This window comes from Taeniopygia guttata, chromosome 3 (assembly GCF_048771995.1).
Source record: "Taeniopygia guttata chromosome 3, bTaeGut7.mat, whole genome shotgun sequence".
NCBI lineage: Eukaryota > Metazoa > Chordata > Aves > Passeriformes > Estrildidae > Taeniopygia > Taeniopygia guttata.
In genome coordinates, this window is record NC_133027.1 from 64586949 (window position 1) to 64606316 (window position 19368).

Genomic DNA, 19368 nt, shown 5'->3' on the forward strand with positions numbered 1-19368 from the left:
AGATGTTGTATAGGGAGATATTTTAGGTTTTAACCTGTGAACTAGGCTTTTATCCTTTTGAAATTAAGGGGAAATACTGTGCTTTTTCTTTATGAAGCTACTTGCAAGTATAAGTGGTGAGATATTCAGATGTGTTCATAATTGAGCTATTTATCCTTTAGGCATGCAGGTGCTCTGCTGCCCTCTGAAGTTTTAAAAAGCAGTATTGTCCAGTAATCTGAATTAGAAAACTAAACACCTGGAACCTGGAAAGTTCGTGATGCATAATCTGTCTGTTCTTGAGAACTGAAGTTGCTTTATGTAACCTATATTAAAATTTAGGGTTGTTATTGACTAAAACCAGTGGCTTGATGTATTAAATCCAGGCTGTGTTAGTTAATTTTAAATGAAAGGTCTCAGTGGCTTAATATGGTGGGTAGGGAGAAAGAGTAACTGCAGCTGCACTTCACAGTCATGGTACCATTGCAATTTGATTTAAATGTTGGGAAAATGATGAAGTTCTTGGGTTGTGGTGATAGATACAGTATTTCTTCTTAGTGTTTTGTTTACATTGGATAAAGCAGACCCTCGTTTTCTTTGGGGATGGAGCGAGGACCTCGGAGTGTCTGCTGAAGCAAATGGAGTGACATGTGCCATGCAAGATGCATGTCTTCTTACCCTCAGGGCCAAGCTGCTCTGACTGGCCTTTCCTGAAACCCTGTCTTGTATAGCCTCTTCCTAATGTTTTCACGGACACTTCATGTAAAGTGTCTCCCAAAATACAGATGTTCAGGTAGAAGCAAAACAGTATTAACCACTGAAGAGTCTTAAGGTGACTCTGTGCTTGTGTCACTGTTGTGTCCTAGGAAGTCACAAAAACAGGAGATGAAGACGACAGATGGGAAGGAAGAGCTGAGGCTCTGCATGGCGCCAATATCCTCAAATCAATCCTGTTCCCATGCTATGTGCTCTGCTCTGAGGCTGAGGGACTACTAGACTTGGCTAGCTCGTGTCACTAATGTCTGCTGAGTGTCTGGATTAGCACTGAAAGTCTGGTCTGGGCAGTAGCAGAGCTGTGAGTTCGATGTTCAGAGTGGCATTGTTTCTTAAGGCAGGCTGTTGTCTGTGCTGAAGGGCCCAGGGCAGTGTTTCCTATGGTGTTCTTGGTGCTGAGGCTGAGAGGTTCAGTGGTTAGGGTAGCACTGTAAAACAGCTCCCATCCCTGACACAGCGCATTGACAGACCTGGCTCGTTGCATGGTCCTGTTTGAAGAACCAGTATCTGAGGAAGTCTCTGAAGTACAGTGGTCTTCAGCTGGGAGCACAGATAGAGCAGCTGTAGTACATAGCAATGACACAAATATTTGGCAGTAAAAGTAAATTGAGACTAAACCTCATTTTGTGAAGTGTGTTAGACTCTAAAGTTGACAAGCAATAAGGCATGAAGCATGAAGATGGGGAGGAGACACAGCACTGTTCTAAGCGTTGCTTTGCTTAACTGCTTGGGATGTATTGTAAGTGTGCCTGTTTACCTTTTGAAGGTTTGTGACATCAACAGTCTGTTACGGGTGGACATCCAGTGTCCTAAAAGGAAAGCCTAAAGTTTCATCTGGAATGCATTTGCCTTGGATAATCTTGCAAGTTATGATGAAGTGAAGGAAAAGAAAAAAGAATTCTTGCCATGTACCTGAACTCTTGGTTTCTATTATTTTTGAACTATTCTAAATTCTCCCTCAAATGTGGATATATGTCAGTTGCAGTGATGGGAACCAGAGCAGGGCATGTATAGTGGAATTTCCAAGGGTCACTTGTCTTCCAGTTCCTACAGTTAGCAATGTACAGCATTTTCTTTTAAAAGAAAAGTGGGGGAGTACAATCTTCACTGTTGTCATTTTTTTACGAGTTGGGAGATGAAAGACATAATGGGCAGGGATGAAATAACTGTATTAATGTTAAAGGTCAGACACAGCTAGACTGAAATGATACCAGGCTGTTAGGAGATATCCAGCTCCTGAAGAATGTTGTGGACACTGTCTGCACTGTTAAAGTTGCAGATGAGGGGCACTGTCTTGTCACACACTTGCTGGTCACTGCCAAGACATGTTGTCCTTTCCAGCAGATAGCGAGGTTTCGGATATGTACTGAGGAAGATGTTGCTGTAAGTAGTGGGAACAGTCCACACGCTGACTTTCATATCCCTTTGCAGTCTGTAACTGCTGAAACTTCTTGCACAACTGCCTGTGCTTTGTGCCCTCCCCCCAGGGTAATTGTGTTGATTCAAGCTATGTACATAATATAGGGCTCGTTGTTCCAATGCCTGTGATGATTCATTTATTATCTCATCTTCAGAAGAGCTGGATTTGGCTGACTAGCTTCTGTTTAGCTTTGTTGGCCAAATTCAAGGAATGTATTTAAGCAGCAGTGATTGAAACACTTGATTTGTTTTCCAGAAGACATCTGGTTAGCATTGTCAAATAAAACAGGATTTAAGTAGTTAGTCATAAAGCCTCTATTATGTCTTGCTACAAGACCCTCCAGACAGGTATGTGTTTAGCCTTTGTTTTCTCAGTGCATCTGCTGGGTCACTGTTCAGATGAGCAATATTAGGGTCAGACCTACTAGTCGATAATCCTGCTGAGAAGATTATGGACTTAAAATAATCTTATGTTTCATTAAAGAGCTGCAAAATAGGGGGAAACCACTTCATATTAACAATAGTTGTGGTTCAGGTTCAGAGAGATGTCAAGATGTGAACTCCCTACCAACTGGAAACCTTTATGAAGTATAAGGCCATTAAAGCTAGGAATGGACCATATGTTCCTGAAAGGCCTTGGAGCTATAAAATAAAAAAATAGAAATCAACCTATTTTTCATTATTTTAGTTTCAATTGTCAAGTTACTATCAGAACTTCTGCTCATGTATCTTGCTTTTTTTACTGTTACTGAATTAATTCACCGTACATCTGTTGATGGTTTTGGCCAAGTTCCATATTCCAACTGCCCTTTCTAATAAGGAATTTCAAAAAGCAAATACTCAAATGAAACAAAACAGAATTTGACCAAGAGGCTACGCTGCATGTGTTTGAAAGCTGGTCTTGTGCTGCAAAATTGAGCTACTTGGAAGAATCCAGGTGGCCTTTTTTTAGGATTAGTTTATATAGTGCATTGCTGAGTGTAAAAACATAAAGAGTGGTTATATGTAGATTGATTGCATGATACACATGAGCAGTGAAAGCAATTCCAGTGAAAGGGTTCAAAGAAGATAAAATATGTTTCAAAATAATACAGGGTTTTTTTCTTAAACTAGATGAATGTGTTTTTTTAGGCAGCTATATCTGATGGATTATTGAATCTATTTCACATCCATGCCTTTAATAAAGGAATAAATTGAAACTGTTAACTCTCTGTTGTAGCAGTTATTTAAGTACTAGGTAAAGCAACTTCCATCACAAGGAATATTGAACTTCCAGTTGGTTTCCTTTTTGCTTTTCTTCCTCCTTACTCTCTTAGATTTAGGATGTTATGTGCTTGTTGGCAGCACTTGAGATAGCTTTACATTTGAAATGTCCTAGGAGAAAAAACAGCGAAAAATACCGCCGTATTTTTTACATTAGCTGTGTTCAGTTGTCTAAGAAACAGCAAATATCCATAAAAAATACTAGAGAAAAATGAGGGAGTGTTATTTTAATGCAAGCATCAAAGATAGAAAAGGAAGCAAATACGCTGTTATACTTAAGACATCATGTCACCACTAAAGGCAGTCATATAAGGCACTTGCAGAAATTTAAATTAACTTGAGAAAACAGTGATAATTATTTTGAGCACTCCCTAGTGACAGCTTGTTAACAAATATAATTTGTCATGGCTGTTGCATTTTGGTGCCATTAAAAGGGTTTTCTCTATCACAACATTATGCAGATTACCTGGGGAATTAAAGTTTGGTATTAAATGTATTTATTTTTTAGAAGTTCCAAGAAAATAAGAGAATGATCAATGTGTTTGCATTTATTTGACCCTATTAATGGTATTTTGACATTTAAGAGTTCCTTTTAATTTGGATCCTTTTTAAACACTTGCATCTGATTTAGACCCTTGAAAATAAATCTGTGCAATTGTTTTCCTGTTGCACTTTGATGCCCCAGCCTTGTGCTGCTTTAAGTGTCTGCACAGCTGAGCCCTGAAGCTGCTGAGAAGGGTGGGTCTCCCAGCCCAACTGGCCTCCAGTTACCATGGCAGAACACGTTTCCCAACATTTGTGTGAGTGGGGAAATAGACCTAACATAAATACATTTGTACACTTACAGTAAGACTTCTTTGAAGTACCAATGCACTTCTCTGTCACAGTCCAGCAGCCCTGTGTTAGGATTACCTTCATCCCATTGGAGCCCAAGACATCTTTGTGTCTGGGTGTCTCTGGACAGCATCTATCCTTAAAAGCGGCCTGTGTGGCTGGTCATGGCTATTTATTCGTGAAAGAAAATGTGCAAAATAGTCTTTAAAAAAAGTCTGATGGACTTTCAAGCTCTTTTTCATCAAGTAAGACAGCTTTGAAGCAAACAAGTAAGTTTTGCTAGTGGTCTTTTTGTTTGTTTTGCCACTTGCCACTTTAAATGGTGCTTGTGAAGAAATATGTTGGTACCCGTGTTCACTGTCTCTGGGCTTGTCTTGGGCTTTTCTGTATGTACTGATAAAAGATACAGAAATATCAGTATAAAACTGCATTTTGGGACAAGGGATGGGAATAATAAGGAAGTTGGCTGGATTGACAAAGGCTGGTACTAGCCAGAGCACCTAGATTGAGCTGTTGAGCAGAAGTTTTTTCAGCTGGGTGGCAACAGTACTCCATCTGTTGAAGTCCCTGACCCGTTTAACTGGGAGTCTGAACAAAATAGTGCACTGAATATATCACCGCTGAAGTTCATGAACTTGCTTTGCAGTCAGCATTGGTTACAGATCAGTGGGTACACAAGTGCATCATTGCTGTGGCTTTGCAACATATTTTAGAGCTTTGATATAGAAGCATTCTCTGTGATAGTCAAGTTCTGCAGATGATATGGGGATTTATACATTTAAAGAAAATGGGACATGATCCAAGCTGAGTGAATTTTTAGGAGGAATGTAAAGTAGTAGAGGCAAGCTGTCTGCTGCATATTTAGTTCCAGGGACAAAAATAGGTGCTGTATTGGAGTTAAATTGAGCTGTTTTTTTAAGGTTATATTTAACTTGAGATATTTGTGAGAAACAAGATTGCCTTTGTACAGCTGAGCTTTTATATAGGCTGTCTCATATACACACAGAGAACTCTGCATTCTTAACCCCGGTTTACAAATGAGGGAACCATAAAGAGGCACAGAGTGAAAGGTAGTAATTTCAGTTAGATTTACTAACCAAAGAAACCTTTGAACTAGGGTGTCTGTTTTAATTATAGTCCCAGGCATAATCATTCTCAACAAGCTCTTTATCTTGAAAAGTTACCTCCCTGAAATTCCCCAGTTAACTGCATAGTTGAGTGTTACCTTGGTTTTATCCATGTCTTACACAGTGACATGAGCAAGCAGAGAGGCAGCCATGCCCTTTGAAGAGGTCCTGGTTCAGTGCTCAGAGGGTGTTTTGGTACTTAGCACCAGACCATATGACAGTCCCAAACAAAGCACAACTCTGGCTTTTACAGGGGACAACATTTTCCTTAGTGTTCTGAGAACGCCATTAGGAAACTGGAGATTTAGCCTGTTCCCACCTTATCTGTAAAGAACTTAAATTTTTATCTAAATGAAAAATATTTTAAACTTGGAAAAGCACATCATCCATAGAAGCAAAGATGTTGATAGCCCTTTTAGGTTCTCTTGCCCCTCATGAGAAAGGCCTGCAGCATTGGACCCAGCACCAGCCATTACTGGCGTGGTGATGATGAGAGTTAAAGCATCTCAAGTTCTTCCTTAGTTGGATTTATCCTGAGATGCCTTTCTATGTATTCATATGCTGCAGGCAGTGTATCCATAACTGTTGGGACTCTGAATTTAGGAGGCACATACATGAAATTTAGATCATGCCCTGTCTGTCTGCAGGAAGTAAGTCCTTGACTGGATCTAACCCAGCGTGATTTGCTCAGATGCAGCAATGACGGCTCAGAAATCCAGGTCTTCAACACCCACGCCTGTCTGTTACAAGCCCACAAGATCTTAGTTGTCTCAACTCAACTGGAAAAACAAATTCAGTCTCTATCAAGTAAATTAAAATTGTATGCACTTACCTACCAGTGGTGAAAGTAATTTATTTTAAAACCAAAAGTATTGATACTTTGATTATTAAAGTGCATCTTCGCCTGTAAAGTAAGAGGTAATTTTAAACAATTTGAGTTTACAAGACTATACTACAGTCTGTCTGGTTTTAAGTGAAATTTTGAAAAGCTACATGTATGACAGTGTTTGTAGTTGTGACTTAGGGAGGAACATGTTTTGGGGATATTTACAGAAGAAATTAACGACAATGTTTGAAGACTGAAAAAAAAAGAAGGTTTCTGACTCTGGGGAGTAGAGTGGTTTTCCAGTGATATGTGCAGCAAATGGATAAATGTGTTTTAATATACTAGTCAGTAGATTTATTTCTCTAGTTGACAGTTTAGCTGACTTGAGCAGTTAATAGCCTCTCTGTAGTAAGAAAAAAAAGAAAAAAAAAAAGAAAAATACAAGTTAAAACATGAAAGGCTCTACCAAGAAGTCACCCAGACTTCAACTGAGATAGTTTTTCAAGCATGCAGATGAAGCTGTCAGTTCATCACATGTCCCTTCTTGCTGACAAGGAGACAGCAAGAGGCGATATAAATGTAATTGATGCTTGTGCTAGTCTTTCCCTTTTCTACGTCTGTACCTGGGAGTTCTTGTTTCAGCAGCTCTGGGCAGCTCTGCCAGGCAGGCAGCGCATCTGCTTCTGGACCCACTTACATTTTATTTTAATCTCTTCAGATTTTAGCAGTTAGTTTTCAGTTCAATGTCCTGTTCTTGCATATAGGGCAAATTTAGACATTTCTAGGATATGATTTTCCTGTCTTTTCCTTGCTTGACCCATGCAATAGGATGGGTAGTTATTCCAAACGAATATAGTCAGTATCATGGTGCTTTAATTCTTTAACTAGTGCCTTGCTGTTTACTAATAAATATTTAGAAATGTGGATTTTAATTTTTTAATATTAGCCTCTTCAGTATATCCTTGTGAGAGTGTGCCTGAGTGTGTACATGTGGATGTAGACAGCTACAGAGCTTAAGGCCTGATCCTGCAACAGTCATGTGAGCAGTGTTTGCTTACAGGAGTAATCAGAGTAATCTCATTAGGGCTAATTTAATGAGTGATGGGTGCACTTTCAGGCCTGAGAAGTGAAGGACTGGTCCAGGATGGTGACATAAAGCTGTGGATCTGTGCTCTTGCTGGGGCTTTGACTTAGGGAGAGGTCTCAGGCTGAGACAGGCTCTAGCCATGGAAGCCAGCACCTGGAGGCTTTTCTCCCTGCAGACAGGTATATATGGGGCACACTAATACTGACAGGCAAGATAATTGTTTTGTAAAGAAGCTTGTTATAAATAACACTTTTGCACAGTTCATTTACAGTAAAAAAAAAAAAAAAACACAGCTTCTGAAAATAACTGAATCCATGTTGCTCTGACCTGTTCTGCATCTGACAAGGTAATGCATTTTCCTTCATAAAAACTTCAAGATATGGCAACAAATTTTATGGGTAGGAAGTTTAGCATGTACAAAACATTACCAAAGTTGGCTAAAGGAGAGGAAAAGAGCCAGTGCATCCGGTCCCATCCCAGCAAACCCAGCCTTCCATCTGTTGTGGCATGGTGCAGCATGTAGGTCTGACAAGGTAAATGTTAATCCTGCTTTACCATGGTAATACCATGTCAGACGAATTACTGAGGTATCAGTGCTGTGCCTTCTGTTCACTCCTGTGATTTGTGCCTCAAATTATCATGCAAGAATATGATTTCAGTTGTTGGAAAAGCAGTAAATTGCCTCTGTGTTTGAGACTTGTGTGTGCTACCAACTCAGGGGCACATACAAGTTCCTTGTGTGTAATAGAGAGATCTGGGTTGAGAGGCCTTGGAGCTATTTCCATACACTTGGCCTGACAAATCTGTCACAGAAGCTGTAAGCTTTTATATGGAGAGGTTGAGTTATTCACAACAGTGCTGAATTCAGTGCCTGTAGCTCAAAACTCTGGTGCAGAATTGCACATGGCTGGTTGAGCCTTTGCTCTCAGTTTGCTGCTGCAGGTACTTGCCTGTCCCCAGCTTATTTAGCAGGAGGGAAGAGAGCAGAGATGAGTGATGTGCAGGACCTGTCCCCAGCACACTTCTGTCTGATGCCAAAATTTAGATTTAGCAAAGGCTGCAATACTGCAATCTTGAGCAAATATATGAGTGTGTGGGTATATAGCAGAGACTTGGGCATGATTGTATTGGGTACTGACGGCTTTAACACATTTGCTTTGGTTGTGTCTCCCGAAGCCTGTTCTAATAACTGTGGAAATTATGAAGGGGCCCTTAAAAGGGCTTTGACTGCATTTCCCACACACTTTCTCCATGCTTAACTAAAACCACTCTGTGAACAGCAAACCACAAGGAAAAATTTCATCTTTTAGGAAGGGTTTCACTTGTACTACATAACTGGAAAGAAATTATTATATAATCTAATGACAGTAATTTTTGAGCAATGCTTCTAATACAGAGGTGGTTTTGAAATTTAATGTATCACTAGTATAGAAGGAAAACAAGAACTAATCTATGGTTTCACTTGACCAGAAAAGCACTTGCAGGGCAGCAGAGGGTGACAGGCAATGTCCCTGTGCACTTAGCCCCAGAAGCAATCAGTCAGGAGATGAAGGGGAGGAAGGTAGCTTCAGACTTTTGAGTTGTGGCACTACCCAGTGCTGCCACCAATTGCAATTGCCAAGGCAGTAACACTTTCCTGATTTTCCTGGAATTAAAGTTTGTGTGAGCAATATTGGTTCTCCGGGGCATAATCATTGTTGCACTTTTCAGATCAGATTCATGTGAAAATTATGACTTGGAGCTTGCCTGCAGCATGTGCTGCAGATTTGGAGTGACAAGTGCATCCTCAGGAGCAGGTGTTTGTGTCCTGCCTGATGCAGGGTCCTGGGGTTCCACCTGGCAGTTCTTCAGCAGAAATATGGAAATGCGGTGCACGGTTTTGTGTGTTGTGTAATGTGGGAAGTGGCAGCCAAGAGTGTCTATGTTCCCGATTCGGCTGGTGCTAATGTACTGTCATTCTTTAAAATGAAGATTTTTAATAACTGGAACCGGATGGATCCTTCTGTTACCTTGTCGGCTTCAGTACAGACATCTTTGAAATAACATGCATAACTGTAAGAACTTTTCACCTCGTGTACATTGCTCTTCTCTGTTTGGGGTTGTCAGACTAGGATAACGTATTGCTCCTCTGGGAAGAAGGGAGTCTTTCCAAGAGTAATTATCTGGAGTATTCCTAGAGTAAGTATCTCTAACGCCTTCATCAGTATTTTTTTACAAAAAAAACCCCTCTGTATCTGAAAAATATGAGACTGGTTGCTTACAGAAGACCAAGTGCACCTCTAAGAAGAGTAAAGAGATGGAGGAGAGGAGCCTCCAGCTAAAACAGTTTCTAAACAGCAATTGTCACCCTTGGTTTGACAATGACAGTACCTTCAGTCAGGTGCAATGTTTGACCTTGTGTTGTGCTTGTAGGCTGTTGCAACATGAAGTAAAAAATGTCTGCCTAAAACCTCTGGTGAGGTTTGTTTGCCTTGGGTGCCATCCACAGTGTGTTTCCTGCTGGGCTGCAATATGTACAGTTACAGTACATAAATAGAAAAGCTGTTCTTGGGGACAAACCACCTTTTTCTTGGTTTCACCTAGCAGTTTTTGGCAATTTTGGCTTCGTCATCAACATTGCTGCAATAACTTCTGAAGTTACATAGATTTTGTGGTGTGGATAGTGGGAGGTTGTGAGCTTGATAAGCTGACAGGTTGTTATGGGCAGTTCACTTGAACTTCTGATGGACTTGAGACCTTCAGCATTGATTTCCTTAAGTTTTTGGAGCTTTTCTGGGCTTCATGAGGTGCCCTATTCATCATCTTCACCCTCTTGGTTAGGAAAATAAATAAGGTCAAACAATTAATATTAGAGCGTTCATCTGTTACGCTCCAGAAGAGCCTGTCACCTCCAGAAGTGTCCTATGACAACTGTGACTCCATGAGAAGCCCACACTGGAGCAGGCTTCTGACAGGCCTTGGGAATCCATGAATAGAGAAGCCTAAGCAAGAGCAGATTTGCTGGCAGGACTTCTGACCCGCAGTGGGGAACCCACACTGAAGCAGACTGTTCCTGAAAGACTGCACCCATGGGAGAGCCACTGCTGGAGTGGTTTGTGAAGAATTGTAGCCCATGGGAAGGGCTCACATTGGAGAGTTTTTAGAGGACTGTCTCCCAAGGAAGGAGCTCCACACTGAAGCAGGGGAATGACCTCCCTGAGGAGGAAGTAGCAGCAGGAACAACATGATGAACTGACCATAACCCCCATTCCCCATCTCCCTGCACTGCTGAGTGGGGAGGAGTAGAGAATTGGGAATAAAGTTAAGCCTGGGAATGAGGGGAGGAGTGGGTGGAGTGTTTTTTTTTTCAGATTTGCTTTACTTCTCATTTTCATGCTCTTATTTTGATTGGTAATAAATTCAGCTAAGACTCCTAAATCAAGACTGTTTTGCCTGTGGTTTTAACTGGTGAGTGATCTCTCCCTGTCTTTTTCTCAGCTCATGAGTCTTTTTTTATATTTTCTCTCTCCTGCCCAGCTCTCTTCAGAGGAAGAGAGTGATAGAGGAGCTTTGGTGGGCATCTGGTATTTAGCCCAGGTCAAACCACCACAGGTTTTTTTTGGGGCTGTGATGTCTGATGTCGGAGTCTCAGGAGTGGCCAGCAAAGACCCTAAGCCTTAGTCCAAAAATGAGAGAAAAAATAACTGCATTCTTACGCACCCCTTAAGTTGTATTCATGTACGTTTGCAGTGATTAATTATTCCGATGAAGGTAAAAGTTGCAGTGTCTTAAGTCGACAACTTAGTGTGTTAACCCGCGCTACAAGTTAATGCAAGTCTTTGGGCTGCCTTGTTCTGCCACAGTCCGCTTAGCCTGTTCATTTGTAGCTCAAACCACCAAACAGCCCGTCAGGGTGCTCACATCTGTGAGTGTTGTGCTGGATCTGGCTGGATCCACTACCAAATTTGGAACGGCAGTGGAGGAATTTGCTTTGCTGTTTTTGCTGACAGTCATTTTTCACCCCCTCCTGAAGTACAGCAACAGTTTTCCAGATGTGCACAATGTCAGCATGCTCACACATGTGGAACGGGTAAACAGGGTTATCAGCCCTCTGATCCTGAGATACAGCCATTGATTTGGATCTCAAAACCCACACTGCCACTGCTGGTCCTTGAATTGAGAGTGAAGGAAAGGTTCCTGCCATACTGCCCTTTTTGACACATGAGGGATACATAGGCAAGGACATATGTCCTGCACCAATGGAAATGGCTGGTTGTCAGAGTGTAAGCTTGCCTCCTCAGTGTCCATGTCCAGATAGAGGGGAGTCCTTATTGATTAAATCCTCACAGATCTGTGGTTGCTGTAGCTCAGTTAACCTGTCAGCACGAGTCCTCCAGGCCTTGGTCTCAGAAGCATCTGGGCATAACAGAGGACATGTATGCTGGAGTTGGCACATTGTAACTCCACCTAATCATTTGGTCAGGCAAAAGTCTCTCTTAAACCTTGCCCTTGGTATAAGCACTGCATCTTTTCTTTTTTAAGGAGTATTCAGAAGATCAAGATAGGCAGACAGATGATATAATCACAGAAAGGCCTTCTTCAGTAAGTGATGGTAAAAGTGCTTTGTGTTGTGATAATGCCTGTATATTGTGCAGAAATTTCAATTCCTTAAATGGAAACAGACCAGATACTTAATTTTCCTCTTGCTTTCATCATCTTTCAACAGATTCAGATATCTGTCTTTGGAAATGTAAAGCTAACTGGTCTGATGAGTTTGGTTGCTGCATCTTGAACGTTTAATTTTTCCTTATGCTCTGGCGTCTGTTATTCTTTAGCACAATCACACTGAATATCAATTAGGAGGCAGGAAGATGATTGTGGAAAACTTGGTGAGGGGGATGCTATGCTGGCTGGAATTTTAGCTATTGTGATTAGGGATGCATGTGTGTTTTGAGTTTTTTCTGAACTTTAGAAACTCTGTAGCATAAAACTACATGTACTGTGCAGCAACACAAGATTTTGAGATACCTGTGATTAGCATTCCTCTCTCCAAAATCACAGTAAATGGTTTCTTCCATGGACAGGAAGACAAGACAAGTGGTCAGTGCCAAAGTTATTTAGCAGATGGTGCTTGAGTAGTGAGCAACATCATCATCATTTCAAGTGTAAGGCATGTAGTAGATGTCTACTGGCCTGGCAAATGAGACCCCTGGAGCTACTCGCATGCATCCGTCTCCCATCGTGCGAGATGCTGCCATCTGTCATGACACCGAGCCAGGCCTCACTTAAATAAATAAAGAAATCTATTTCCCCCTTCTTTCCGAAGCACTTGCCATCGCCTGGGTTATTATGCTCTCTGTGGGCTTACGTATGTCACACATGTGAGGGAGGAGGAAATACAGATACAAATATGAGGAACGCATCCTTGGGTCCTGTCACTTGGGGCAGACAATGTTAATGCACGGTAAACCTTTTCAGAAAAACACTCAGCACTGAAATGCCATTGAACACAAGCATAAGCAGTAATGGTTCTTACCATGATTTAACGTCCTGTTTCTCTTTCTTTTGGCAGAGTGTGACAAGCTGCGGCGGGATGGCTACCGGAGCTCACAGTATTACTCTCAGGGCCCTACCTTCTCCTCATCCTCCAGTGCAATCTGTGGAAGTTACCAGGATGACTATGAAGAAATTGAACAAAAGGTAATAGTGGGGGGAGAAGCGCTGGAAAAAATACTTGTGTGGTGCAGTTTAATTGCCTGCCATAACACTGTTCAAATAAGGCAGGATTTTTAGAGGATCACAAAGATGTTTGTTTCTTTGAATTGCAGAAACAGTAGTTCATCTGACTTTCACAATGTCTTAAAATTCCCAATTCTACCCATGCAGTGATACGAAGTTCCCACTGGCATATTCAGAGTGTGAAAGAAGGGGTTTGGTAATGTTTTGGAGGGAAGACGCCAGCAAGGGTAGCTCCTAAGTAGCAGGAAGAGCTATTCAGCAGCCATCAGTATGCTTGAATTGTAACTTGGATAGGTGCACACTTTGCTAATAGAGGTGGTTATTCAGTTAGGTAGGGGCTTTGTCCTAATGCATCACAACTGTTTGGTAAAGGCATCCAGAAAATGAAGATTGTCCACTATGTTTGGTTTATTGCCTTTCTTTCAGTTTACTTCATGATTTTCCTGCTTATATCCCCACATCTCAACTCTTAGAATCTAGAAATAAATTAAATAAAAAGAAGGAACAGTTGATCACAAGTCTTAAGAAAGTTATGAAGCCATATTGCTTTGTACATCAATTTATATAGATTTCAATTACAGAACTAGTAAGTTGTGTTACTGCTCTGAAGAAGAAAAGTTCTGCTCTCCTGTCTCTGTCTTGTTCTGCCTGTGGGCTCTGAAGGAAAATTTGACTGTGGTGTCATGGTTTGGGATGTTGCTGCTGCGGTGTATGCCTGCCTAAAACTGAAATGCCTGAGTTCCTGGCATTTTCAAGATAGATATTCTAGAATACTTTGCCAAAACCAGCTCTTGCTTTGAGAGTGGGAGGATATCCTTGACTGTAACACAGTTTAATTTCTTTGAATAGTGTGGACCAAATAATTTTTATCAGCAAAATGTGCAGACCCTGAGAACGCACTTCAATGGGTACAGTGTTTTGAGTTTTATCCTACGTGGGTTTTAGTCACATAATAAGAAGTGTTGTGGAATATGTAGAGTCTCTTGTCCAGGTGGTGATTGCATTTTATATGTGTACTGGCAGGGAGTGTCAGAGCATCTTGTTTAGCTGTGTGTGGTATGTACTGGCAGTGAGCTGAGAATGTAAAGCACATTCATGCTGTGGAATACATTATAATGGTAATTTGCAAAACCTTGCTGAAATCATTGGAATTATGATTCCTGGTTGGGGAAGTATTAACACCTTGTTTGTTGGTATTAATGTACTGCACATAAATGCATACATACCAGCTTGTCCTGGCGAATGCTGTGCAGCATATAACCACCTGCACATGTAAAACTAACGTAGCATTTTAAAAAAATATAAACACATTTTTATTTAAACAATTTGCATTTGTATATAAGCATGGGTGAGGATTCTTAGAGACAGAGAGCTGTCATCCTTTCTTGGTTAAGGGTTTTTTGAGTGTTAACATAATGTGTTACTAACAATTTCTGTGCATTCTGGAGAAAATTAATGCAACTAAGTATGCTTTGAATATAAGATAGCACTTCCATTTCAAATTGGAATAGGTTCCTTTAAATATTGTAGCTGAAAGGATGATTCGGAGCTGTGGAGAAAGATAGCTGCCATACTGACAGTCTTGGCTGTTACTGATTTTCTCAGAACCTTAGCCTTAACCCTGCCACTCTTATTTCCAGCTCACAAAGACATAAATTTCTTGTAAACTGTAGCATGATTCTCCATTAATATTGTATAACTTTCTTTTGTGGATTTTTTTGACCAGTATCTCTGTTTGATTGGCACTTTTTTTTTTCATGTTGTAAATGTTTAATCTTTATTTAGAAGATTGTTTACTTTCTTTAGAATGTTTACCACAACAAATTTCTGACCTTGAATTATTATCCTACTGGTAAAAAGCCAAGTATAATAAAGTCTTATGCCTTGAGGGGGTCATATTATAGCTGTCAGGAGAGTTCTTCGGTAACAGTGGGGAACTGGGGTCACAAAAAATCCTATGATTCAAAATGTGAACTCCTTACCACTAGATGAAATCTTTGTTGTCTATTCAAAGAAAAAAAAGCCAACATTTAAATTCTATGTATGCAGTATTTAATAATTGAAATTTGAGAACAGCAAAATAATGATGGGTGGATGAATGCCTATTTACAGATCATAAACTTCTTGGTTGATACAATTGCCAACTTACAGCAAAAAAGAGTGGGTGATATCAGAAAGGAAAACAGCTTTCCCTGTTATTTTTAGTCTGCTTCTAAAAATAAAAGCCATAGCCAGATATTCTGCTTGTCTGTCTACAATGGAGGCAATATGAAACCATTGTTAGGTGTCAATCCACAAGCATTTTCAGGTTTTGTGGAGATGGATGTCTGTCAGCAGAGGGTAATAGGCACACCACCAAGCACGTTGGTTCAGTGTCTTAGGAAATGTCTAAGATAAGCAGAACATGTATTGATCCAAGAGAAAACCCTAAGGAGAAGAAGGCCCAACTCAAAAATGAATGAACAAAATTAGAAAACATAGAAAGAGGGAGTCTCTGAGTGGAAGTTGATATAAAATTAAGTGTTTGGATCTGTCCTTTTAGTGTAGATTCTCACAAGTTAGATTAATGGAGCACAGGCCAAGCTCGTGTATTACTGACTCTAATTGAGTTTGTTGGTGACTAAATTGGTTTACCTGGATTTTGCATCTGAGTACTGTGACTAGTCTTCTCCTTTCTTGTATCTTACATGCTGCTGTTGATGACACAACTTGGGAGCTATTCCTGTCCTTCAGTATTACTCTGTTTCACCAGTGTGAAAGATGTTTTGAAATGTCACATTCAAACTCCAGTTCTCCTCATGTTCTGAAATATATGCATGTATATATTAACTGTATTTGTCTTTTGTGTGGGTTTTTCTTACTTATTTTTCTTTCCCTTTTTACCACTCATTCTCTTTGTTTCTTTTTCTCTCACTCAACAGTCTAGTCTGTTAGACTGCATCTCTCAGTCTTGCATTAGCGCCTGCTGTAACTTGGTTCCCTGGAAAAACAAGGTACTTTGCCCACAAATGGGACCATCCAGCTGCCATATCTGCAGCTTGATGTTACCTGTAGCATTTAGCATATGTGCAATCTTACTCTGCTCTTAGCCTTCAGTTTTTACCTGCTGCTTTTTTCTGCTTAGAAAAAGAAGCAATTAAAAAAAGAAAAGTCCCATACCAAGTTTGTTTCTTCTGTGTTCCTCTGTACTCCTTTTTGTCTGCTGTACAGTATCCTGTATTTACTAGGTTCACAGAATTTTGTATTCCCTTTTTTGTCTATTAACATTTGTCTCCTTTGAAACCCTTCCCCAAATGGACATTGTGTTTTATTTAATTGGGTGCTTCATTGGTTTCTAATTAGCCAAGGAAAAACTCTACTAATTTGGAGGAATGTGTCTTTCTTGAATGGTAAAAGTAGCTACAGAGAATACCTGCTCCCAGGCGTGCAGTATTGCATATATTATTTCTTTATTCCATTTATGAAAATGTGCACCCAAACCTCATGTTGTTTTTCCATATGTCATGAAATTTGGCTTATGAACTGTGCTTTGATAGTTATACATTGGGTGAAAAACACTTACTTCCCTTATTGGGGGGAGGGTGGGTGGCTTGTGGGATGTGGGGAGAGTATATTTTTGCCACTGTGATAATCTGAACTGTTAGTTATCTCTCCAATATCTGCACATAACTGTTCAGTATTATAAGTGAAAACAAGTGCACTAACTATTGATTTGAGGAAGTCTAATGCAAACCTTTACTTGCTACTAAGAGGAGGTAAAGCTGAGCTTCAGTTTTGGAGGTGGGAATGCCTGAAAAGGCCTGAGGCATAAGGTCTGGCAGAGCTGAAGATACCTCTGGGTGGTGGTGTCCTAAGGTGGCCTCCCTGCCTCTCTGCTGCAGTTGCATGGGACTGTTCTTGTAAGCAGCACATGCATTTTATACCATTTACAGGGGTTTGGATTTTCTAAATACTGTGCCATTTACTGAGCTGAAACAGCAGCTCATAATACATGAAATGCCAAAGCATAAGGAAGTGAGTACAGAAAGTCTTTGAACAAGGAAAAGAGGGTAATTCTTCACTCATCGCATACTCAGACTGTGCATGGTAAGGCGTAAATTTTGGATGCCGAAAGTTTACACAGGTTTAGAAAGCAACTGGGTACATTCTTGAAGGGCGAGGACTCCGTCCAGTGCTGAGAGAATATTCAGGAAAAAGTATCTGCTCTATGTATCTTCACATTTAAATTTTACCTTGACACAATTCATTGGCCTTTGTCTTAAGGCAGATAGAGCTTTTAGAGCTCCAAACAGTACAGATCTTCTTGTGTTTTTTATCCCGTTACCACAGAGTAGAGGAAGAAGAAAAGAACATTTCTACAGTGCTTGTTAAGGTAATAATTTGCTTGATAGTCAGTAATTTCACTGGCAAAAAGTTCTTTCTTTACTGAGACACAATGAAGGTTATGAAGTGAAGAATTTAGTAGGATAGCAGTGTTTGCTAGTGCAACTGGAGATCAGTGTGTAGAAGTAATAAAATGGAATATTCTGTGAAAACTGTGGGAACTAGACTGGTGACCTTGGTCTAGAGGACACCAAATCGAGTCTAATGACAAATTCATCTAAAGTGTAAATTTATGTAAATTTATAATGTGGCAGTATTCCATGAGACAGTGTGAAACCCCATGGGTTGAATTAGGCATGTGAAGTGTCATTCTCAGTTGGCTAGGTTTGGGTCTTGGGTTTCTTTTCCCTGTTATTGTCTTGATCCCTTGGTGTTGGGAAAATGGCTCTTGAAGCAATCAAACCTAGTAAAACACTGGAGGCAGAAATAGGCTGTTGGCATATATAACAGACAGCTGAACTTGCATGGCTGCTGTCTGTAACACTGGGGCTTTTTTTCCTCTATTTTGTTTTTCTGATAAATTATAATTTTAGAAGTGATTTTAGTAGGCAGTAGGGTAAATGGCATGACTAGAAGTTTGAAGTCTCTTTGCTGAAAAGTAAAATTTGTAGGGATTAAGTTCTCCTCCTGAAGGTTCCATCTTTTTTTAGATACTGTAGTATAAACCCCTGTTATATAAAAAGGATTTAAAAGAAGCAGATTATTTAGGCAGAGAGTGCTGCAAGATACATAGCATAAACTCATTTGTCATCTGGGACCTCTCAAATAGCATGAAAGTGCTGAGATAGTGAAACTCTTTTGTTGTATCTCAGCAGCTGAGTTGGCTGGGGGACAATATGTCAACAAGGCGTCAGAGAGGCTCCAGCTTACTGAGCCATATAGCTTGTCTATAGGATATTTATAGGCCATTTTTCTCCTGGATTTTTATTTTAACTCCCATTTGAAGATTCATGCTTTTCCCCCCCTAGAGCATGTTTGTAGAAACACTGTAAGGTCCAAGGCTGCTGCTTTCACATCCCACCTTTACCCCTTAGCGTGTCCATGAAAAAGAACGAATTCCAGGAAATTTTTCTGTGGAGATGAGTGTAACAACACATTCTAGGGATTTGGGCATTTAAGACTAGCAGTAAAGTTATTATGACTCAGAGATGCTTTAGAAATTGGGCCAAGTTATGAACATAGAGTTTATGATCAGCTACGCCGTGTTCTACTTCCAGTGTAACAGACCTGACTGAAGAAGGCATTCCTGTCACACAGGAGCAATTCACTGCGTCTTCCAGCGAGCTTCCGTGCTGTAAATCTGGGAATATTTGCTAAAAATATGTAAATCTCTTTTTCATCCTGATTATATAGGTGAACAATTTCTGTCTGAAGAAGACTGAAAGATGAGTCGCTTCCCTTCCTCTGTGTGTAATAAAGCTGTGCACAGCTTTGTCGTGTGTACCATTATCATCAAGAGTACTTTGGAAAAAAGTAGTGACAATCATGTTTCTTCAGGATCCACGGAAAATGTACCTACAGTTGAAATGTGAACATTTATTCCTACACCCAAAACCACTTCCACCTTTTCTACTGAATTGTTTTGTAGAAGTACATATGTGTGTCCTGTGGCAGGAGGTTGTTCTCACTGACACTGCTGTGAACTCAACTGCACCATTGGGTTTTCTGTTGCTTCTCATTGCTTATATGCTCATATAACCTGACTCATTTCTGTCTGTCTTGCTCCCATCTGTCCCCAGTTTTATCAACTTCTAATTCTGCAAAATTTCTGATTGGTGTTCTACATTCTTTGAATAATTAGGGTTTCACTTGTAGCAGATGCTTTACTACTTCAGTTTTTCTATTTGTATGCTGTAACAAAAAACCTTTTCTGCTTGGCTTGGATAATTTCTTTGAAAAGGAAGGATGGCTTTGTAACCAGTATCTCTGCCACTTAATGTACTGGAGTAGCCCTTAGA

At 40.3% G+C, this 19368-nt stretch overlaps 1 protein-coding gene across 13 annotated transcripts in view; it reads left to right on the top strand.

Moving 5' to 3' along the window:
- Positions 1 to 19368, top strand: part of NHSL1 (NHS like 1) — a 180660-nt gene that overhangs the window by 129522 nt on the left and 31770 nt on the right. For 12 of the 13 annotated variants that reach the window (XM_072927012.1, XM_030268127.4, XM_030268126.4 and 9 more), the window contains exon 3: positions 12861 to 12988. In XM_072927012.1, the coding sequence (XP_072783113.1) occupies positions 12861 to 12988 (128 nt within the window). Of the gene's footprint in view, positions 1 to 12127; positions 12753 to 12860; positions 12989 to 19368 lie in introns of those variants that run through there. The other variant, XM_072927011.1, reaches the window with a different exon arrangement.